General features: G+C 45.0%; 1 protein-coding gene across 7 annotated transcripts in view; it reads right to left on the bottom strand.

The window, feature by feature from the left end:
• Window positions 1-25,083, bottom strand: part of KMT2C (lysine methyltransferase 2C) — a 325,549-nt gene that overhangs the window by 194,054 nt on the left and 106,412 nt on the right. For all 7 annotated transcript variants that reach the window (XM_069729749.1, XM_069729752.1, XM_069729750.1 and 4 more), the window contains exons 7-9: window positions 5,262-5,424; window positions 2,875-3,046; window positions 577-691 (exon numbers count right to left, since the gene is read on the bottom strand). In XM_069729749.1, the coding sequence (XP_069585850.1) occupies window positions 577-691; window positions 2,875-3,046; window positions 5,262-5,424 (450 nt within the window). The remainder of the gene's footprint in view (window positions 1-576; window positions 692-2,874; window positions 3,047-5,261; window positions 5,425-25,083) is intronic.

Genomic DNA, 25,083 nt, shown 5'->3' with positions numbered 1-25,083 from the left:
CAGACAGAGGCCGCGACCAATGAATATCCGTGACAGAAAGAAGGACAGACAGAAAGACGGAAGTAACCCTTAGAGTCTAAGGGTTAGACAATTATATAGTAGATAAAGAACAACAAAAAGTTAATTATAAATATAAATACACCCAAAAGTCTGTAGTCAATAAAACCTAAGGATATATTTTCTGGGCAGGATGTAAGGAGAACGTAAAAACCGAGCTCATGTCAGATTTGTGCTATCTACTGTAGGACATTTACATGTGAATCTATGCTGTAGCACTCAGAAGTAGCCGTATTATAGAACATATGCCTGTCTGAGACTAGGCACCAAGCGGGCACAGCCGCAACTCCTCCAGCTCACAGGTGCCGTGACTGCAACCACATGATGGCTTCCTGAATAGGAGTTTGGGAATCTGCGCAGTAGGTGCACTAAATCACATTACTATGAGCAGAATATATTTGGTGAAATGCAGATAGTGTATGTGCATACAGAGATAAGGCAAGAAGAAAGACTCCCCCCATGGTCCTTTATTAGAGTCAGTAGCCATCATAAATGGCCACTTGTACAGAGGCGACTCACTTTACACTTCCAGCCATTTGTCGGCACAGAGTCCATAACCGGCTGAAGACAAAACGTATGGTACCCTTTGTCACATGTATCGCAGACAAGCATCTTGGTGTCATCTCCAGATTGTCTGTAGAAGAATCCAAGGAAAAAACATGGTAAGGTAACAAATATACAAAAGAAAGTGGCACAGAAACCAAACAAACGTTACCACTAAGGTATGAGGCTTCTGAGTGTTTTGCTCTATAACAAAAATCTTGTTTCAGAATCCACAGGAGCCATTTATGTACTGCTATACCAGCCCTGATCTGCTGCTGAATGTACTTGTGGCATAAATGAGCTGTCCACGACGATTACATATTTTATTTTTACTATAGGCCTAAAAACTATTCGGCACATTCTTGCTAATAGAGGCAACCACCTGCCTATTGTAACCGGCGCCGGCTCGGAGCCAGCTCTTCTACAGAGCTGATCTGCTGACTTCCTTCAGTCACCATGACCTCGGCAGTCGCGCCCCACCGATCGAGCACATGACATGTCGCTGTTCTGTGGCTGTGAGGTCAGCGCAAGGCGTCCTCTGTGCCAATGGAGATGGCGCTGGGCACAATAAAGTAGATCGCAACTACCTGCCAATTAGTTCTTAGGCCTTAGTTCCTAGGTAAAAAATAAATCAATTATATAGCCCTGGATGAGTAAGAAGACCCAATAATCTCGCTACTGTAGATTAAAAGATTACTTGTGCATTAGTAGTTTACGGTACGCAAGGGTAGAAAGGCTACAATTTTAGGGCTCTGGACCTACACAAGTTACACCTGTTTTATTTAAAGCTGTACATGAAGTAGGATGAGATCATGGCAATCCTCAGCATTCCTACAGTATTCGGAGGGTTCCACTACTCTGACAAGCCTTTCTCACCCACTATACTTCCCCTCATGTAAAATAACTGCTATATTCAGCTCCGCTTTGGGCGACGTTCCGGCGATGTGGGCACCTTACCTCCCGGGGCTCACACGACATCGTTATGTCAGGGGAGCACTGCAGCTAATCATTTGGACGGGACGGACTCCTGGAAGAAGTGAGAGCTGCTGCCGGTCTGGGAGAGCAGGTGCAGACATCGCCCAAAACAGAGGCGGGTATAGCGGTTATTCTTTTTCATGGAGGAACTAAGGTGATAGAGAAGGGGTTGTCCGAGCACTACACAACCATCTAACACATCACAAACAATAATAATGCCTTAAAAAAGGATCTTATTTGACCCCTTCATGACAGGGTGATTTTCTATGGGGGGGGATTACACACTCTCGTTTTATCCTCCCCCTTCTTAACAGCCATAACTTTATTTTTCCATCGACAACTGTATGAGGACCAATTAAAACATTAAAAAACATTTTAAATGGGTTGAAATGGTGAAGAGGGACACACTGTGGCTGAAGGGCGTTACCGACAAACACCAGAGCAGTGGTGGGGGGGCCGGAGCCGGTGATGTACGCAATACTCTTGTTATAATTACTGAAATCTACAGCCCAAAGTTTTCTAAAAGAGGATAACCCCTCTAAGGGAACAATATTCTTATAGCTCTATGTTAATTATGTCACAATAGTTTATGTCCTTTTGCATGGGTAGAATTTTATAATGTCACAGTGGCATCTTGTTTTCACAGGTAAAGTTTTATTTTGACGTCACAATTAAAATAAACAACAATTGTCGTTAAATTAGAATTTTGTCCAGGCACTTCTCTTTCAGCATAGTAGGCGTGTACATCAGCAGCCAATCAGTGGCTGCAGGAGCAACCAACGAATCCCTGCAACAACCAATCAGTGGCTGCAGCAATGATGCGCTGTTAGCCACTGCGGCGCCTCGATTGAACGCAGCTTATACGCACAGGACAGAGAACCACAGTAGGGTCACTCACTGGGCTTTCTGCTGTTTTACCTGCTAAGCCTCTCAATGATAAGCGCCTGTCTACAGTCCTCAGCATTCAATGACTCTGGCGGTCACTGCCCTCTGCCACGGATTGGCAGCTTTTTGCCTCTACAGGTAGAATACACCTATAGAGTAGGCAGAAATGCTAATGGTACAGAGTTAAGAAGAGCTCATCAATGAGAGGACTAGAAGAACTGAAGACGACACAGCAGGGCTTCATGGAAACTACAGCAAGGAGCCCAGTCAGTGTCATGAAGCTGGAAACAGGGTCTCCATAGTTTATGCTGTTCTCAGATTGGGAAGCATAAACCTGGTGACAGGCTCCATTAAAAAAAGGGAGTGGGTTCACACCAACTATACGCCATGTTACTGGACTATTCGGCAACTTACTTGCAATTCTGACAGACTTTACAATCTGGGCACTGCCAACCAGCACGCTTCAAAGGGGTCACTTCTATGTCCAGACACATGCCATGGCAATGCTGACCACAAGTTGTGCAAAAAAGCTGGTCCAACAGGTCTCCGGAGCGGTCACACAGTGCACAGTTCGCATAATCCGTATCTAAGAGATTAAAAACAAAAAAAGCCTGATCATGTACTCGATTACATAAGCAAAAAAGTTCTAAGCAATTCTATAAACTTGGTAAAGCTGGATTATATTCTTGTCTCTCAACTTCCCTCACTTGTAAAGAACAGTTACAATCACTGCTATAGGATGTCAAAGACAAGAACATTGAACAGAGAAAGGTTATGGCTTGGTTATTTGATAAATATAAATTACGGTAACAAACTCCGGTAAAAAAAAAAAAAACACAAGTATTTGAAATCATCATTCTGTTGTGCTGTGGATCGGCAATAAAAGGGAACATGTCACCCCAAAAATAGTGTATGAGCTAAGGCCACCGCCATCAGGGGCTTATCTACAAGTATTCTGGAATGCTGTAGATAAGCCCCCGATGTAACCTGAAAGGTAAGAAAAACAGGTTAGATTATACTCACCCAGGGGCGGTCCCGCTGCGGTCCGGGTCCGATGGGCGTCACGGTCCGGGTCCTCCTAGCTTCATACGATCACATCCTCTTCTTGTCTTCCTGTCGCGGCTCCAGCGCAGGCGTACTTTGTCTGCCCTGTTGAGGGCAGAGCAAAGTACTGCCGTGCGCAGGGCCTCTCTGACCTTTCCCGGCACCTGCACACTGCAGTACTTGGATACTGTGATCATATGAAGATAGGAGGCACCGGACCCGGACCGCGAAGCCCATCGGACCGAACTGCAGCGGGACCGCCCCTAGGTGAGTATAATATAACCTGTTTTTCTTACCTTCCAGGTTACATCGAGGGCTTATCTACAGCATTACAGAATGCTGTAGATAAGCCCCTGATGCTGGTGGCCTTAGCTTATATACGATTTTTGGGGTGACAGATTCCATTTAAAGGCACTATCCAGTACTTGAATACTGATGGCTTAGCTTGGATGGATAGAGCATGAATATCAGTTCAGTGAGCACCAGACATATACAGATTTAGGGGTCTTATAGATTAGTAATCCGTGGGCTTGATGTCACCTGACAATATAAAGGTGACATCAACCCCACAAATATGAACCCCACTTGCCACCGCTACAGGGCAAGTGGGAAGAGCCAGGCAAAGCACCAGAATTGGTGTATCTAATAGATGTGCTTTTTCTGGGCAGCTGAGGGCTGCTATATTTAAGGCCGGGGGGGATCTATATATCGATGGCCCCTTACCAACCTGAGAATACCAGCCCCCAGCTGTCAGCTTTAGCAAGGCTGGTTGTCAAAAATGGGGCGACCCCATTATAGAAAGAATAGCGTGAGGACCCCCCTATTCTTGATAACTAGCCTTGCTGAAGCCGACAGCTGAAGATTGCTGCCCCCCGGTGTGAGTTTTGGGTGGCTGGTTATAGAAAATAGAGGGGAAGCCACGCCGCATTTTTAATTAATTTATATATAGCGCAGGCGGAAGGTGATGAATACCCCCCATCAGCCGCTCCTCCTGCCAGTTATTAGCGGCAGCAGGGGTAGGCTGATGAGTAATAGTCCACATCAGCCACCTGCTGTCATTGTGATCACTTGGATACAACTCTCATCATTCTCCTCTGCTTGCGACGATCTCCGGCAGAGCAGGGGAGAACGACGTGTGTGTCTTCAGCACCCGGCACCGGGGAACAGCGCTCACTGTAGCGCTTCTTTCCTGGCGCCTGTCCGTGCGGTACTGATGCAGCATGTAGGCGGCACATGGTTGCCACACACAGACACTGTCATCTCCGGACGTGTGAAACTGGCCATACAGAGAGTACAGCGCCAAGAAACCACAGCTTCGCACACAGCAGTGACCGTTCTCAGGTACTGCAGCTCAGCTCTAACTGACTGCAATAAGGGATGAGCTGCAACACCCAAAAACAGCTGCTACACACTGTTGCAAAGGTGTGGTGTCCTGCTTCTGTACACGTCCGCCATAGGAGCTGCAAACAGCTGATCTGTGGAGGTGTAAGGGTCTGATGCCCACAAATCTGATACCGATGACCGATCCCAAAGACATGCCATAAGATCCTCATACTGGACAACCTCTTTAAAGAAGTTGGCTAGAATTAGAATATAAGGTCATCCAAGTGATTGGTACTACAAAGACTGTGTGTATGGGGGATAGACTATTTCTAACGATCTTTTATAAGATTGCCTGGCATCACAGAGGACCTGAGCTGGAATCAGATTCGCCAACTTGTACATAACGTCTACAAAGAGGGAAAAGCTTCACTTACAACGTTCAAGAGCCTGATCGATGTGCTCGGGGCAAAGAAGGGAAAAGCAGGCAAGATCCTGAAAGGCGCCAGATCCAGCAGCGCAGGGGAAATGGTATGTCTGTGAACAGGTCTCTTCACAGCATTTGATAGTAGCTCCAAGGTGCTTACAGTATGCACAGCGCTGAAACAAAGAAAACATACCGGTAAAACGTACACTCGGCAGGAGACAATACAATTCAGGACATGAATGACTTTACAAAGTTTTTAACTTTTATTACCAAATACATCAAATTTCTGCAAAAGACAACATTTACAGGGCTGACCCTAATTTTTCATGACTTCTGCCCTTTGCCCTGGTATGGATATCATCTTCTTGACCAAATCCTGACTGACGACAACCCATTCTTACCTAATCAGTGCTTGGAGTTTATGACAATTAGTGTTTTTGTTTGACCGCCTGCCCTCTTTTTAAGGATTGACCATAGGTTCTCAATAGGTTTGAAATGCAGGGTGTTTCTTGGCGAAGGACCCAAAATGTTAATGTTTTGTTAACAGAGTCAGCTTAATCTCTACTGTGGGTAAAATCCTGGAGGGCATTCTAAGGGATGCTATACTGGAGTATCTGAAGAGGAATAACCTCATGACCCAGTATCAGCACTGGTTTACTAGGGACCGTTCGGGTCAGACTAATCTGATCAGCTTCTATGAAGAGGTAAGTTCCGGACTGGACCAAGGGAATGCAGTAGATGTAGTGTATATGGACTTTTCAAAAGCTTTTGATACGGTGCCACACAAAAGGTTGATACATAAAATGAGAATAATGGTGATAGAGGAAAATACGTGTAAGCGGGTTAAGAGCTGGCTCAGGGATGGGAAACAAAGGGTGGTTATTAATGGAGCACACTCAGACTGGGTCGCGGTTAGCAGTGGGGTACCACAGGGGTCAGTATTGGGCCCTCTTCTTTTTAACATTTATTAATGATCTTGTAGGGGGCATACAGAGCAGAATTTCAATATTTGCAGATGACACTAAACTCTGCAGGGTAATCAATACAGAGGAGGACAATTTTATATTACAGGATGATTTATGTAAACTAGAAACTTGGGCTGATCAATGGCAAATGAGCTTTAATGGGGATAAATGTAAGGTCATGCACTTGGGTGGAAGTAATAAGATGTATAACTATGTGCTTAATTCTAAAACTCTTGGCAAAACTGTCAATGAAAAGAACTGGGAGTATGGGTGGATGACAAACTCACATTTAGCAGCCAGTGTCAGCCAGCTGCTACAAAGGCAAATAAAATAATGGGATGCATTAAAAGAGGCATAGATGCTCATGAGGAGAACATAATTTTACCTCTATACAAGTCACTAGTTCGACCACACTTATACTGTGCACAATTCTGGTCTCCAGTGTGTAAGAAAGACATAGCTGAACTGGAGCGGGTGCAGAGAAGAGCGACCAAGGTTATTAGAGGACTGGGGGTCTGCAATACCAAGATAGGTTATTACACTTGGGGCTATTTAGTTTGGAAAAACGAAGGCCAAGGGGTGATCTTATGTTAATGTATAAATATATGAGGGGACAGTACAAAGACCTTTCTGATGATCTTTTTAATCGTAGACCTGAGACAGGGACAAAGGGGCATCCTCTACGTCTGGAGGACAGGAGGTTTAGGCATAATAACAGACGTGGATTCTTTACTGTAAGAGCAGTGAGACTATGGAACTCTCTGCCATATGACGTTGTAATGAGTGATTCATCACTAAAATTTGAGAGGGGACTGGATGCCTTTCTTGAAAAAGTATAATGTTACAGGTTATATACACTAGATTCCTTGATAGGGTGTTGATCCAGGGAACTAGTCTGATTGCCGTATGTGGAGTCGGGAAGGAATTTTTTTCCCCCAATGTGGAGCTTACTCTTTGCCACATGGGTTTTTTTTTTTGCCTTCCTCTGGATCAACATATCAACATGTTAGGGCAAGTTAGGTTATGGGTTGAACTAGATGGACTTAAAGTCTTCCTTCAACCTTAACTATGCTACTATGTTACTTAGTTAAAGCTTTTGTCTTCTGACGGTCTCCATCATGTTGGAAAAAAATTCATGTTCATCACAAAATTACTCCTGGATGGTTGGCTTAAGTGGCTCTTGGAGGAGGTTCATATACCATTATGTGGTCTCAGGATGAATTAATGTTGGTATGATACATGACTCATGGTATTGTTCACGTTTCCTTCCCCAGACAATCACTCTTCCAGCTTCCCAAACAGTCTGAAGGGGCTTCATCAGAGAAAATTGCAGAATGTACAGGGATAAAATTATTCCCTCTGATGAAGCCCCCTTCAGACTGTTTGGGACATCTGGAAGAATGATTGAAGAAAAGGTGAGAACTCTTGTGATTGTAGCCATGTGGGGAACATTAAAAAGTTAGTCCAGTTCCACCCAGATAGGCATGAATGAGTGAGTGGGGTGGTTGACGTGTTTTCCAATTCCTCCTGGGACCACAAATGATCAGTAGCAATTAGGCATCTGTCCCGTTCATTACAATGGGACTGGAGCTCCATACCAGCTCATTGCAGATGCATCCCAGCAGGGAATCACTAGACAATTCCTCCTTCCCCTCTCACCTATCCATGCAGATGTGAGTGGAGCTGGACTAACCCTTTAATAATCAGAAGCTGAAGACTGCAGGAGGGGGGTGGGTGGAACTACTCTTTCTATGCTTTTGATTATGTAATATAACGGCAATGATCCTTCCAAATGGCAGTCGGGGGGGCACTTGGACATGTAATTACTAATTCAAAGCCCAAAAATAAAATGGAGACAGATCTTCATACACATGTAGGGAAGTGCTAAATCTATAATGTTCGGGGAAAAAAAATGATATCTTCAATAAGACTAAGTCCAAGATTAGGATTGAACGGGGTCCGTGTACCAAGATCCCACCCAACAACTTAGACACAAGGACAGAAGTAGCCGAGCACTATTCTCTTCCCACAACGGTCTGAACGGAGAGTCAGATGCTTAGCACCATATGAATTACTAGCAGAGGAGCGCTTATTCTTGCCACAAGTAAATGTATACAAAGTTTTGATGCATTAATAATGTAACGGAGTGACAAAATTATCATCATTAAAGCTTTAGAGCCATGAATGCACCTAAATTACAAAAAATAAAATAGAGAAAAAACCCACAACTTTACAGCATGAAGGCTCCAGCGCGGCTTCACCTGCCAAATCCTTGTCAGGCCTTTTATGACGCATGAGTCATGTATCTACCAGGAGTCATAACTGTTAAGTTAATTAGATCCCTCAGATTAATATGCTTCGTGCAGATCAGCATTGATTTTTCTAACCATTTAACAATGTCCCAAAACAGATGTGCAGCCCAGCAAACTCACTGCGCCTTCATGTTTACAAAGTGTGATGACATTTTTACAATTATGCATAATCTGCTCAGCCCGTATTAAGGAGAGACAGAATAATTCTTTGCCATCTGCTTTTTAATTTCACATTCGCTTCCACTGCACGTTAAGCTAATAAGTGCTTTTACAAAGCATGCACGGAAAAAAGAGAGAGAATGAAACTAAGTAATAATTCTACTTCTAGAAAGATTGTTCCCGGAGGCATCACGGCTTCTCTATTGGATCCATTGTGGAAGATGTTACTGGCGCTGATATGGACACATGCCAGCAACTTCCAAGTTTTAGAAAATGGTCCTCCAGATCTTTCTACTACATAAGCCTCATTCATACACTTATCACACAATAAAAAAAATAAAAAAAAGTTATCTTATTAGATCCACTTTTCAGCCATTTTGGTCCATGCCTTCATTTTTATCATGTTTGGGGTTTTTTTTTATTCTCGTGGTAAAAACAAAACAAAAAAACAATGCATTTTGTAATATGACATGGATGTGCTATGTTTTTTCCCCAAACACATTGATTTACATTGAGTTTGGGATCTGTAACTCGGATAAAAAATGTATTATTCTTTTTGCAGAAACTCAGTTCACCAAAAAATAAATACAAGCAGACATGTGAACAGTGCCATAATTGTAAGGCAGCAAATGTGAAAAATTGACATGTGAATGAGCCCTAACGACCCCCCATACACAATACATGAGCCAAAAGATCGTTCAGCCGATCGTGTCGCCCACAGCTCTCTTCCCCGACCTCTCCTGTGTTCTCTATGACCGAGCCGCCTCCTGACAGCTCTTGTGGGAGAACCTGAAGACACCCATACAATGGCGGACAGCAGAGCCCACCGATATCATCGGGATCAGCCAACGGCAGTCTAATGTGTATGGCGGCAGACAGAGTCAGCGATGGTACAAATAATATTTTCCCGAATTGATAAAATATATCAAGCAATCAATTTCCCATCAATCCCTTTGCAACATTAGCAGTGTGTGTGTGTGTGTGTGTGTATATATATTTTATTATTATAGCGCCATTTATTCCATGGCGCTTTACATGTGAGGAGGGGTATACATAAAACAGGTACGGTGATCTTGAACAATACAAGTCACAACTGGTACAGGAGGAGAGAGGACCCTGCCCGCGAGGGCTCACAATCTACAAGGGATGGGTGAGAATACAGTAGGTGAGGGTAGAGATGGTCATGCAGCGGTTTGGTGGATCGGTGGTTACTGCAGGTTGTAGGCTTGACGGAAGAGGTGGGTCTTCAGGTTCTTTTTGAAGGTTTCGATGGTAGGTGAGAGTCTGATATGTTGTGGTAGAGGGTTCCAGAGTAGGGATGATGCGCGAGAGAAATCTTGTATACAATTGTGGGAAGAGGAGATAAGAGGGGAGTAGAGAAGGAGATCTTGAGAGGAGTGGGATCTTTTCCATCTCCACTCTGCAGCCCTGGAAGCTCAACTCAGTTCTTTGGTCAGGCTGGTGTGCCAGGGCTGTCTGTTGATTTTGTAAGCTTTGGTGTGTGAGAGGGGCAAGAGATTCCAATGCTGCAGCTATTGTGGTGTCATATAGAGAGGCAGCATCATCCGCATTGTGTAGGGAACTTATGTCTGTGAGAGGGAGGAGGGATTCAGAGAGTGAATGAAGATCAAGGTGTTTAAGATTTCTGCGAGGGTGTGCAAGTTTGTGCGGTGGGGATTGTAGACAAGGAGTGGAGAGGGAAGAGAATGTGAGTAGATTGTGGTCAGAAAGAGGAAGAGGTGAGTTAGAGAGGTTAGATAGGGAGCAGAGGCGGGTGAAGATGAGGTCCAATGTGTGACCATCTTTGTGAGTGGCTACAGAAGACCATTACGTGAGGCCAAAGGAGGAAGTGAGATAGAAATTTATATAGATAGATAAATTATTATTATTTATTGTTATAGCGCCATTTATTCCATGGCGCTTTACATGCGAGGAGGGGTATACATAGTAAAAACAAGTACAATAATCTTAAACAATACAAGTCATAAATGGTACAGGAGGAGTGAGGACCCTGCCCACGAAGGCTCACAATCTACAAGGGATGGGTGAGAATACAGTAGGTGAGGATAGAGCTGTCATGTAGCGGTTTGGTCGATCGGTGTCTACTGCAGGTTGTAGGCTTGTCTGAAGAGGTGGGTCTTCAGGTTCTTTTTGAAGGTTTCGATGGTAGGTGAAAGTCTGATGTGTTGTGGTAGAGGGTTCCAGAGTAGGGGTGATACGCGAGAGAAATCTTGTATAAGATTGTGGGAAGAGGAGATAAGAGGGGAGTAGAGAAGGAGATCTTGAGAGGATCGGAGGTTGCGTGTAGGCAAGTACTGGGAGACGAGGTCACAGATATATGGAGGAGACAGGTTGTGGATGGCTTTGTATGTCATGGTTAGGGTTTTGTACTGGAGTCTCTGGGCAATGGCGAGCCAGTGAAGGGATTAGCGGGGGGACAGGTGGATTAGTCGGGCAGCAGAGTTTAGAATAGATTGGAGGGGTGCGAGAGTGTTAGAGGGGATGCCACAGAGCAGGAGGTTGCAGTTGTCAAGGTGAGAAATGAGGGCATGGACTAGGGTTTTTACAGATTCTTGGTTGAGGAATGAACGGATTCGTGAAATATTTTTGAGCTGAAGTCAGCAGGAAGTGGAAAGGGCTTGGATATGTGGTTTGAAGGAGAAATCAGCGTCAAGGATTACCCGGAGGCAGCGGGCTTGTGGGACTGGGGAGAGCGGGCAGCCATTTACTGTAATGGATAGGTTCGTTGGGGAAGGGGGGTCGCGTGAGATGGGGGAAAGATGATGAATTCTGTTTTGTCCATGTTAAGTTTCAGAAATCTAGTGAAGAAGGATATCTGGTCCAGAGATGTAGATCTCTGTGCCATCAGCATAGAGGTGATACTGAAAGCCATGAGATTCTATGAGCTATCCCAGGCCAAAGGTGTTCAGATTTGGAGTAGCTTGGAAGATATTACAATCTAGAACAACGTACAGAGAGTGTCCTTTCGCTGCCACATTTCCAGTCTTCTGAGGCTTTATAGCAGTGCCGCGTAAATTATATTTCTGCAGACACCACTCTCTTGACCCCCACATGTTAGGCAGGTCGTCCAACCATCTAATGTCTATGTTCTGACACATTAGGATGGTGGACATCAGGATTGGGTAGTGGGAATTCAGTCAGACCCTGGGGAGTTTAGTCACTGCTGGATTATTGTGGCAGCAGCTTTATACACAACACAGGAGCCCTCAGCCAAGAGATTGTGTGCATCGGATTTGGGAAAGAAAGCACTAAACGATCAGCCACCAGCTATCTAATGTGTGTGGCCGGCTAATAATCCATGTGCGCATGTTTATTTCTAGAACTGGACGGTCCACTGACTGACATCTGAGAAAGTATTTAACTCCTAAGGAATGAAATATGTTGGATATGTTCTTGCTTGATGCTCCTTCCCCTCCACAGCAAACATTAGCTATGATGTACAGTCACTGCCGCAGACAGTATCAGGACTGCAGGGGCTGGGGAGCCACAAACGCATGGTGACGTTGGGTACCATTGGTGGTTTACAGCCACTGACAGATATATTAAGCACCAGAATTCTACCTTACTTCGTGCAAAAACGGTCTTACATGTAGTTGCACCATATTTATTATGTGTGTTAGCGACACTTTTTTGCACAAGCTAGACAAAGAGGTGTGGCCTAACAAGAAAGGCGAGCGGTCTGTGGTAAAGGGGGAATGGCTAGAACAGGCACACTGAGTGCTGGAAGCTTGGAGCAAACTACTAGCTGGTATAAAACTAAAATAAGAAAGCCTGAAAATGCATCAACGTTTATCAAACAGCACTGTCCAGTCTTCATCTACAGTTACACTGCCAATTGTTATACAGTTTTAGCAAATTTCCCCAACTATTCCAATTCATCTCAGATGTGTTCAGTGAGGTCCAGGCCATTCGTCTACGCAGGTTAGTGGAGTTCTTTACTTTTTAATAGTCGCATCTTTGTGAAAGGAGGAAATGTTGTAATAAAATAGAACAAGGTCTAACCCATCTTATTAATACAAAGTTGCTAGTCAGAGGTGTGGCCGAGGTTATCCTGCGCGAATGAATATGGAGGGCTACCTGGCAGCGGGGCTACTAGTCCTCTAAATCAGAGGTCCCCAACCTTTTTTGCACCAGGGACCGGCTTTAAGCAAGACCAGTTTTCCATGGCCCGGTGGGGTGGGGGTGGGGTTATGGAGGGGTGGAGCTAAGTGCATACTTATCATGTAATTATGACATTTATAATGAGAATGTGATTCACACACACACATTCACACACACACACACACACACACTCATTCACATTCTCACACACACACACTCACACACATACATACACACACACACTCACACACACACATTCACATTCTCACACACACACATTCACACACACATTCTCACACACACATTCACATTCTCACACACACACACATACATTCACACACACACATTCTCACACACATTCTCACACACACACATTCACACACCCCTCTCACCTCTCCTCGCACTCTACCACAGCATCTCATTGCCTTCCTCTGACACAGCCGGCCGCTGAATGATGACGTCATCCAGCGGCGCGTCTGTGTGAGAGGAAGCAGGAAGACAGATCGCTGGGCAGCGGGGATTTCTCCCTGCCCATCGCAGCCACCCTGCAGGGGCTCCCCTCCACCTCTGCACACGTTGGGAGCCGGCGCTCTGCAGCTTCTCTGTGCCGGCTGTCAGCTTGACAGTCGGCACAGAGAACAGCTGACTCCCTGACCGGGGGCGGCAGAATGCAGCCGCCGGGGGAGACACTGCGGACCGCCGAATGAGGCGGCCCGACTGCGCCCCTCCCTGCCGGCTGCGCCCGGGGCAAATGCCCCGGCTGCCCCCCCCCCCCTAGATACGCCACTGGGCGTGTCAGTGAGGAGAGCCTGCCGCCCCACCCCATCAGGAACACACCATGCTGCGCAGGAGGGCTGCGTCACTAAGACCCGCCAGACGCCCCGCCCCGTCCTGCATAATGTTCTCTGCCGGGAGTTGCGAGCTGTCACAGAGCGTGCTCTGACCAGGCGCAGGGCCGCGAAGCTAGCTGTCAGCGGCGCCGCGGACCGGCTGAAAAACCTCAACGGCCCGGTCCTGGTCCGCGGACCGGCGGTTGGAGACCTCTGCTCTAAATCATACACTGTGTGCAGAATTATTGGGCAAGTTGTATTTTAGAGGATTATTTTTATTATTGATCAACAACTATGTTCTCAATCAACCCAAAAGACTCAAATATCAAAGCTTAATATTTTTGGACGTTGGAGTGGTTTTTTTTTTAGATTTGGCTATCTTAGGAGGATATCCGTTTGTGCAGGTAACTATTACTGTGCAGAATTATTAGGTAACTTAATAAAAACCAAATATATTCCCATCTCACTTGTTTATTTTCATCAGGTAAACCAATATAACCGCACAAAATTTAGAAATAAACATTTTTTACATGCAAAAACAAAACCCAAAAAATTAGTGACCAATATAGCCCCATTTCTTTATGATGACACTCAGCAGCCTCCATCCATAGATTCTGTCAGTTGCTTGATCTGTTTACGACCAACATTGCGTGCAGCAGCCACCACAGCCTCCCAGACACTGTTCCGAGAGGTGGACTGTTTTCCCTCCCTGTAGATCTCGCATTTTATGAGGGACCACGGGATCTCTATGGGGTTCAGATCAGGTGAACAAGGGGGCAATGTCATTATTTTTTCTTCTTTGAGACCTTTACTGGCCAGCCACGCTGTGGAGTAGTTGGAGGCATGTGATGGAGCATTGTCCTGCATGAAAATCATGTTTTTATTGAACGATACCGACTTCTTCCTGTACCACTGCTTGAAGAAGTTGTCTTCCAGAAACTGGCGTCTGGGAGCTGAGCTTCACTCCATCCTCAACCCGAAAAGGTCCCACAAGTTCATCTTTGATGATACCAGCCCATACCAGTACCCCACCTCCACCTTGCTGGCGTCTGAGTCGGAGTGGAGCTCTCTGCCCTTTACTGATCCAGCCTCTGGCCCATCCATCTAGCCCATCAAGAGTCACTCATTTCATCAGCCAATAAAACCTTTCAAAAGTCAGTCTTAAGATATTTCTTGGCCCAGTCTTGACGTTTTATCTTATGTTTCTTGTTCAAAGGTGGTCGTCTTTCAGCCTTCCTTACCTTGGTCATGTCCCCGAGTATCGCACACCTTGTGCTTTTTGTTACTCCAGTAACGTTGCAGCTCTGAAATATGGCAAAACTGGTGGCAAATGGCATCTTGGCAGCTTCACGCTTGATTGTCCTCAATTCATGGGCAGTTATTTTGCGCCTTTTTGCCCGACACGCTTCTTGCGACCCTGTTGGCTATTTGCCATGAAATGCTTGATTGTCCGGTGATCACCCTTCAAAAGTTTGGCAATTTCAAGACTGCTGCATCCCTCTGCAAGACATCTCACAATTTTGGACTTTTCGGAGCTTGTCAAATCTCTCTTCTGACCCATTTTGCCTAAGGAAAGTAAGTTTCCTAATAATTAAGCACACCTTATATAGGGTTTTGATGTCATTAGACAACACCCCTCCTCATTACAGAGATGCACATCACCTGATTTACTTTATTGGTAGTTGGCTCTCAAGCCTGAACAGCGTGGAGTAGGACAACATGTATAAAAAGTATCATGTGATCAAAACACAACTTGCCTAATAATTCTGCACACAGTGTAATCTTCTGCTGATCGAACGAAGATTATATAAAAACTACACTAAACAGCTCAGTAAGTGATACATCACAGGAATCAGGGTCTCTGGCCCTACATTATGCTGCTCTTAAAATCTAAAACAAAATCTGGTGACAGATTCCCTTTTAGGCCATTAGCTACAGCATTTATGTCATTGATAGATTGGATGTCATCACTGCAGGAATAGTTGAGAGTTCAATAAGAAGTACGGTAAATAATGCTCATTTAGTTTTATAGAATTCCTTACTTTTTGATAACTTTTGAAAATTATCAGAACGAATGTAAAAAAAAAAAAAAAAAGTGAAGACGCTTCCAAAAAAAAAATCCTATTTTCCAATTAAAAATGTAAGACCAAGCAGACAAGAGTGATATGGAGAGCTCACCCCGCTGACATTTCACCGCCAAGCTAAATGAAGTGAGAATCTGAAAGCATCTAATAGAAGACATAACTGTGAAGAATATGACTGGGCTGCTTCCTGTGTCACCTACATCTCCCCTCTTTTAACCTTTATGTCTTGCACATGAATGAACACATTGCGGCTGCTGTGACCTTTACACAGGGAGCGATCCATCACACATTTCCGCGTGATGCAGCAAACAAATGGTGGCACGATCATCAGTAACGGGCGAGGCTTTGCCCGGTCTGATGCTCATGGGCTCTGTGTGAATCATTTGCGATCTTATTACAATAAAGAAAACTAAGATATGGTATTATGAACACAGAGCTCTAGAAACCAAGTACAACTCGCATCACTTTGCATTGAGCCCATTAATATAGCACTAGGCTAAAGTTTTACGCAGGTGTGCAAAAAATGCTGCAAAGTAACAATGCTTTCATAACTCGAAGTAACAATAGTTTAATTTTATCTATTGACTAGCTGAAGAGCTCGGTGTTGCCTGGGCACAGTAAATATCTGTGGTTACTTATAGCACCTCACTTCTCTTATTTTCCCATCACGCCTCATTTTCCCCCTCACTCCTCTCATTCCCCCCTAACACTTGTCATTTCGACCTCACATCTGTCATTTTCCAATCACTCCACTATTTTCCCTCACTCCTCTCATTTTGCACTCACGCCTTTTCATTTTCACCTCACACCTCATTTTCCCCCAGTATATACATGTTTGTCATCTCCCTTATATATAGTATACACCTGTATGTCATCTCCTGTATATAGTATATACCTGTATGTCATCTCCCCTGTAAATAGTATATACCTGCTGTATGTCAGCTCCTCCTGTATATTGTATATATCTATCTCTCATCTCCTCCTGTATATAGTATATACCTGTATGTCATCTCTTCTGTATATACTATATACCTGTATGTCATCTCCTCCTAAATATAGTATATACCTGTGTGTCATCTCCCTTGTATATAGTATATACCTGTGTGTCATCTCCCCTGTATATAGTATGTACCTGTATGTCATCTCCTCCTCTATATACCTATGTGTCATCTCCTCCTGTATATAGTATATACGTGTGTCATCTCCTCCTGTATATAGTATGTACCTGTGTCATCTGCTCCTGTATATAGTATATATCTGTGTGTCATCTCCCCTGTATATAGTACATACCTGTGTGTCATCTCCCCTGTATATAGTACATACCTGTGTGTCATCTCCTCCTGTATATAGTATATATCTGTGTCATCTCCTCCTGTATAAAGTATATATCTGTGTGTCATCTCCTGTATATAGTATATACCTGTGTGTCATCTCCTCCTGTATATAGCTGTGTGCCATCTCTCCTGTATATAGTATGTACCTGTATGTCATCTCCTCCTCTATATACCTATGTGTCATCTCCTCCTGTATATAGTATATACGTGTGTCATCTCCTCCTGTATATAGTATGTACCTGTGTCATCTGCTCCTGTATATAGTACATATTTGTGTGTCATCTCCTCCTGTATATAGTATATACCTGTGTGTCATCTCCTCCTGTATAAAGTATATATCTGTGTGTCATCTCCTGTATATAGTATATACCTGTATGTAGTATATACCTGTATGTCATCTCCTCCTGTATATAGTATATACCGGTGTGTCATCTCCTCCTATATATAAGTATATACCTGTGTGTCATCTCCTCCTGTATATAGCTGTGTGTCATCTCTCCTGTATATAGTATGTACCTGTATGTCATCTCCCCTGTATATAGTATATATAGCTGTGTGTCATCTCCTCCTGTATATACCCATGTAATATCCTCCTGTATATATCCAAATGCAGAAGAAGAGAGAGGAACGCACTCACCGATCAGGTAAAATCCAATCCTTTATTCAAGCATGGACAAACTTAGCAGGGAGGGGAGTGGAGGATGACGGACGACGGCCGTTTCACACTGACGAGCGCTTCTACGGGTCCTCCTGTATATAGTATATATGTGTGTGTCATCTCCCCTGTATATAGTGTATACCTGTGTGTCATCTCCCCTGTATATAGTATATATCTGTATGTCCATCTCCTCCTGTATTAGACCTCATTCACACGTTGTTTGGTCAGTATTTTTACCTCAGTATTTGTAAGATAAATTGGCAGCCTGATAAATCCCCAGCCAACAGGAAGCCCTCCCCCTGCCAGTATACATTAGCTCACACATACACATAATAGACAGGTCATGTGACTGACAGTTGCCGTATTTCCTATATGGTACATTTGTTGCTCTTGTAGTTTGTCTGCTTATTAATCAGATTTTCATTTTTGAAGGATAATACCAGACGTGTGCGTTTTAGGGCGAGTTTCATGTGTCAAGTTGTGTGTGTTGAGTTGGCGACATACATGTAGCGACTTTTGTGAGATGAGTTGTGTGGCGACATGTGTGTAGCAACTTTTTTTGTGTCGAGTTGCATGTGACAGGTTAGTGTAGCAAGATGTGTGCAGCAAGTTTTGCGCATGGCAAGTTTTATTTGTGGTGCGTTTTGAGTATGTGCAAGTTTTGTGTGAGGCAACTTTTGCATGTGTTGCAACTTTTGTGCATGTGGCAATTTTTCCGCGTGTGCAAGTTTTGCGTGTGGCGAGTTTTCCATGAGGTGAGTTTTGCACGTGTGGCGAGTTTTAAGTGAGCCTAGTTTTGCATGTGGCTAGTTTGCGCGTGGTGAGTTTTGAGCAGTGACTCTTGTGTTTCGACTTTTATGTGGCGAGGTTGGTGTATGTGTGGTGAAATGTGTGCTGAGGGTGGTATATGTGTTAAAGCACGTGGTAGTGTGTGGCGCCTTTTGTGTGTGTGTTCATATCCCCGTGTGTGGGGAGTATCCCATGTCGGGGCCCCACCTTAGCAATTGTACGGTATATACTCTTTGGTGCCATCGCTCTCACTCTTTAAGTCCCCCTTGTTCACATCTGGCAGCTGTCAATTTGCCTCCAACACTTTTCCTTTCACTTTTTCCCCATTATGTAGATAGGGGCAAAATTGTTTGGTGAATTGGAATGCGTGGGGTTAAAATTTCGCCTCACAACATAGCCTATGACGCTCTCAGGGTCCAGACGTGTGACTGTGCAAAATTTTGTGGATGTAGCTACGACAGTGCAATTGCAAATCCCGGACATACACACACATTCAGCTTTATATATTAGATTGAATGCAAAGTAAATGAACAAACGGACAAATCTAAAATAAGAAACAATGTTTGGTGTGACCGCCCACTGCCTTCAAAACAGCGTCAATTGTTCTAGGTACACTTGAAGAATCCGAGATTTGGTAGAATTATATATAGTCAGGTGTATGAGCATCAATTATGTGTCAAACAGGTGCTAATGATCATCACCTTCATATATAGGCTGAAACACAGTCATTAAATGAAACGGAAGGAACTGGGTGAGGAACAGACAAAATCTGCTACAAAAGGGTGAGATTATGGAAGACAGGTTCACATCACCAGACACAAGGTAGTTCTACTGCAACAACAAGATCTCTCCCAGGCAAAGATTTGAAAGCAGACTGGAGTTTCAAGATGTGATGTACAAGCTCTTTTGATGAAGCACCAAGCAATGGGTAACAACGAGGACCGTAGACACAGTGGTCAGCCCAAGATACTTACTGCAGCATTTGAAAGACCCATTATGCTTACTTCCCCTTGAAATTGGAAGATGTCCAGCAGTGCCATCAGTTTAGAACTGGCAACCAGCAAGACCCAGGTCCATCCATCTACTGCTTGGAAAAGTCTGGCAAGAAATGTTCTATATAGAAGAAGAATTGAGCTTAAAAAGCCATGACTTGAACATGGAAACAAGGCCAAGTGACTCAACTAAGCTGGAAAACATAGCAACTAGGGTGCAGAAAAATGGCAGCAGTTGCTCTGGACTGGTGAATGAAAAATAGGGAAATATTTGACTAAGTTTATCCACCAAAGCGCTGGAGAGTGATACAATAATGAGTGTTTGCATGAACAGTGAAGCTAAGTGGAAGGGCCGAGCACTGTATTTCAGCACATCGAGTTTAGGATTTGGTCAGGATCAAAAATGTTCTCAATGCTGAGAAATTAATTCAGGCAGATACTTAGCTGACCAATTGGTTCCAAATGTATTCTGCAGCAGGACAATGAGCCCAACAATGCCATTAAGAATTACCTTGGGGCGTGGCCTGAGAGTCCATGTGAGCGGACGTGCGGCTGTGAGCTCCCGCCGCTGTATATCTTAAAATCCTGCCGAGCCGCTGCTGTTTGGTCCCTGAGGGGGCTTACCGGCTGCGGGGAGACTTGTGGAGCCTGGTGGCGCTGAGCGGTAGCGCTGGAACCGGCGAACATGACAAGGAGATGGCAGAAGGACGCAGGAGCCGGGGATGCAGGCGCAATCCAAGATGGCGCCGACACAAGGGAGAAGGCGGAAAAGGAGAACGCCGCATGCAGAAAGCGTATGGAGGTGGCGGCAAAGCTCCAGCAGTTTGCGAGAGCGGAGGCCGCAGAGGAGGGAGCCGGAGCTGATACCGAAGAGGAGGAGGAGGAGGAGAGCCCAGCAGGAGAACATGAGGTACAAAAGGGGAGAAAGGAGAGTAAAATGGCGGTGGCAGAAGGGGGACCCGAGGAAATGGCGCCAGAAGCTGAGCCTACCTTAAGAGACGTTTTTGCGCTGGTTTCTTCATGTAAGCAGTCTCTGACCTTACAGATACAGGAGGTTAAGGGGGACACAGCCCAGATAAACGCAGCCATGCAGAAGATTGACAAACGTGTGGGGGAGGTAGAGGAGAGAGTGAGCACTGCAGAAGACCATATAGTGCAGTTGCAAAAAGCAGAGAAAAAGTTCACTCAAGCAATAGCTGAATTGGCGGCGAAAAATGAGGACCTTGAGAACAGGTCCAGAAGAAACAATATTCGCATAGTGGGCATCCCTGAAAAAGCTGAAGGGAGGAATCCAACGGAATATATTGAAAACTGGCTGTTAGAGACTTTTGGAGACATGGTGCTTACAAAAGTGTTCGCGGTAGAGAGAGCGCATAGGGTCCCACCGAAACCACCTGTCCCTGGAGCGAATCCCCGTACCATGCTCGCCAAAATTCTAAATTATAGAGACAGAGACATTATCCTGAGGAAGGCCAGAGACATGACGGATCTGACAGTTGAAGGCCAAAAGATTGCTATCTACCCAGACTATTCTACTTTGGTGCAGAGACAACGGATGATGTTCACGGGTATAAAGAGACGGCTGAGGGAGTTGGGAGTACAGTACTCTATGATGTTTTCAGCAAGACTGAGGGTGGTGGCGTTTGATAAAATTCACTTTTTTCAGAAGCCGGAGGAAGCTACCCAGTGGATCGATATCAATGCTAAAAAGCTTAAAGGAAAAGGAGACTGAGACTGTGGGAAGAGTCTGATTTTGGTTATCTATTTGTCAGTGGGCATAGAGTCATGTGATTGACAAACTAGGGGGTATGGGTGGTGAAGAAGGGAGCTGGATTATACTCAGTTAAAGTTAAAGTGAGAGTGTAATGGCTGCTGGGAAGGAGGGAGGAAGGGTAAGCGGCATATTTTAAGTGTATGCAGGTTTCTTGCGTGTGTAAATAATTCTACGTTAAAATACTTTGAGACACGTTATTTTTCAAAATGTCTGAAATCCTGTTATGTACAGTGGTGGGAGGAGGGTTGGGAAGGTAATGCCAAACGGAGTGTTCGCTATGGGCGATGATGCCCCACTCTTGAAAAGAGGTGGAATGGTTAGTTGTGAGGGGGGAAGGGTGGGAGGGGGAGATGGGAGGGGGGGGGGAGGGAAGTTAGACAGCTCGTGCTCAAAAAAGATGATACTTTGAGTGAAGATGAGCCAAGTGATGGGGACCAGTTTTAAGATTTTGTGCTGGAATGTGAGAGGCCTAGGGGAGAAATCCAGACGTGCCGCGTGTTTGCAACATGTAAGAGACCAACGGGCCTCAATGATTTGCTTGCTGGAGACGCATTTGGTAAGGGAAAAGGTGGATGTCCTGAATAGACGGTGGATCCAGAAGGGATATCATTCTACCTTCTCCACGTATGCAAGAGGAGTATCAATCTTGGTTCCAGCGGGAGTTCAGTATGAGGAGGTGAAGGTATATGTGGATGTGGATGGGCAGTACGTACTAATACAGTGTATATTGTATGGAGTGATGTTGTGTGTTGCCGCGATGTATATTCCGCCCCCCTATTCTAGCAGGAAAATTAGAGAAGTAATGGAGCGAGTGGAAAGATGGGGACCGACACCGTTAATAATTATCGGGGATCTTAACAACATCTGTGATGAATATTGGGACAAAAATAAAAATACTCAGAATAGGTCGGAGGGACACAACATTTGGCACCTATATACAGGAGATAGGTATGATTGATCTTTGGAGGGTCAGACATATTGGAGAGAGAGGGTACTCATGTTATTCACCAGCGCATGCCATGCTCTCTAGGATTGATATGGCTCTGGGTAACAGGATTTTGGACACGTTGGTTGGGGAGGTGAGATATCTGCCAAGGGCCCTGTCAGACCATAGTCCAATTGAAGTAGAGGTTAGATTGGAGGGGGCACGTTCGACAAGTGGGAGAGAATGGAAGATTCATCCCAATTGGTTACAGAGTATTGAGTTGGAAAGTATAGGACGGGAGGTGGCGGAATTCTCTCTCTTAAATGATGGAAGCACTGACGCTCTTACAATCTGGGATGCAATGAAGGCGTATCTGAGGGGACTACTGTTTAGGGACATTAGTAGGTGTAAGCGGAGGACGAGGGAGGCAGAAAAAGCGGCAATTGAGTTGAAGGAAGCAGAAGACGGGATGGCCACACTGGGAACCCCTGAGGCAGAGAGAAGGATGAAAAACGCACAAAATCATTTGGAAAAAATTCTGTTAGGCAAAGCTGAGAGGAAACGGGATTTCCAAAGGGTATTGTTTTATCAGGAGGGAGAAACAGTGGGACATATGCTGTCGGTAGTGGCTGCTGCTCAGAGAGGTTCTTCATATATACACTCTTTGGAATCTGCAAGTGGAGGTAGAATAACGGAAACGCCTGAAATCTTGAGGGCCTTCGCGGACTTCTATGCAGATTTATATTCCTCTCGGGTTGGTGAATCGGTCGAGGACACATACTTTCTTGGAGGGTCTGGATCTGCCGAGACTGAATGAGGCAGATAGGGAGAGCCTTGAGGCCCCTATCACTGAGGAGGAATTGAGTCGGGCATTGATGTCTATGACTAATGGGAAGGCGCCTGGGGTTGATGGGCTTCCCGCTGAGATCTATAAAGGTTTGGCAGAAGTGTTGATTCCTAGATTAAAAATGGTACTGGAGGAAGCTAGGTCCTGTGGGTGCTTGCCAGCCTCTATGAGAGAGGCCATAATAGTGGTTATTCCAAAGGATGATAAGGACTTGGGGAAACCGGAGTCATACCGCCCAATTTCTTTACTAACTATTGATGTCAAGCTTCTGGCCAAAGTGTTGGCTCTCCGCCTCTCTAGTGTTATTGCGAGTCTGGGGCACTCGGACCAATCTGGCTTTATGCCTGATAGATCAACGGCGATCAATTTGCGGAGATTATATGTAAATTTGCAGGTAGAGTCTGATAACTGTGGTCGAAGAGTGATTGCATCGCTAGATGCGCATAAGGCGTTTGACAGTGTTGAATGGGGATACCTCTGGCAGGTGCTGGAACGTATGGGGTTTGGTCCGCAGTTTGTGGCCTGGATACAGCTGTTGTATTCATTACCGTCGGCTAGAATTAGAGTAAACGGGGAGCTGTCTCGACCTATAGAGCTGGCTAGGGGCACTAGGCAGGGATGCCCGCTCTCACCCCCTCCTGTTCGCTTTGGCTGTAGAACCTCTTGCTGCTAAGATTCGGCAGTCTGATAGGGTCCCTGGGTTTAGGTATGGGAAAGTAGAGGAAAAAATAGCGTTATACGCGGATGATGTTTTGCTGTTCCTGGCGGATCCAGACGATTCACTAAGAGGGGCCATTGAAATTGTTGAGAGATTTGGTACTGTGTCGGGACTAACAATTAATTGGGATAAGTCGGTTCTTTTTAGGGTGGATGACGTAGGAGAGAATGTGAGTGAGGATGTTGGGGATGAGAGGCTAAAGGTGGTTTCCCAATTTAAATACCTTGGAATATGGATTTCGGTGCCAATTGAGGAGTTCCTGCAAAGGAATTTGACTCCTGTTATGGGGGTACTCAAGGCGAAGGTAGATGCCTGGAATAAACTACATCTATCGGTCGTCGGTAGGGTAAACCTTATTAAAATGGTCCTGATGCCAAAAATTCTACATGTTCTACATAACGCACCAATTTGGATCCCTCGGGGGAAGTTCAGGCAGATTAATGCCCTCTTTAGAAGTTTGATATGGGGAAGACAATATCCACGTATTAGCCTGGAGATGCTTCAGCGACCCAAGGAAGATGGTGGATTGGCTTTGCCCAACCCGGAAATATACTTCCTTGCGGCCCAGAGCCAGCATTTGAAGGGCTGGGCGCGAGGGGCGTCATCTAGTGCAGTACAACATCTAATGGAAGAGGTGACGGACCGATGACTGGTGGTCAGGTGTTTGGAGGATGGCTCCTTGGGCGCTTTGGGGAGAGTATACCCAACCCTGCTCCTGATTCGCAAATTATGGAATAGACTAAGGCAGATTCGCGGGGTTACAGGGTTGACTAGATTCACACCGATATGGTCTAACAACAATTTAAAGGAATTTGAGGCCTTGGGGGGACTGATGGAATGGCAGAATAAGGGAATTTGCTTTGTTCACCAGATAATCCAGCAGCAGGCATTGAAGTCCTTTTCCCAATTGCAGGTAGAATTTGGTCTGTGATCCACAGGGGAATATCAGTATGCGCAGATGAGACATGCCTTTAGAGCTCAGAATAAAAAGGTTGATATCAGTGTTCAAGATGATATAGTGTTGGAGTATGTGTGTGGTGACGGGACTACAAGGGGAGTTATTTCCACTCTGTATAAGGACCTTATGCACACGTTTTTGCTAGATTTCCCTATAAAGGCGAGAGCTAAGTGGGAGAGGGACGTGGGGCCGATGGAGAATGAAACCTGGGAATCGGTGATGGAGTGGGTTCCGCGACTATCCTTGAGTGAACCATATAGACTCTCGCAGCTATATATTCTGCATAGAGTATATAAAACTCCGGAAGTGCTATACAAAGCGGGATTGCGTGCCAATTCTGAGTGCCCGAGGTGTGCGAGTGAGAA

The sequence above is a fragment of the Ranitomeya imitator genome, chromosome 6 (assembly GCF_032444005.1).
Source record: "Ranitomeya imitator isolate aRanImi1 chromosome 6, aRanImi1.pri, whole genome shotgun sequence".
In the NCBI taxonomy this organism is placed as follows: Eukaryota; Metazoa; Chordata; class Amphibia; order Anura; family Dendrobatidae; genus Ranitomeya; species Ranitomeya imitator.
Note: the sequence above shows the minus strand (reverse complement) of the source record. Positions and strands in the feature narration are given on the sequence as shown.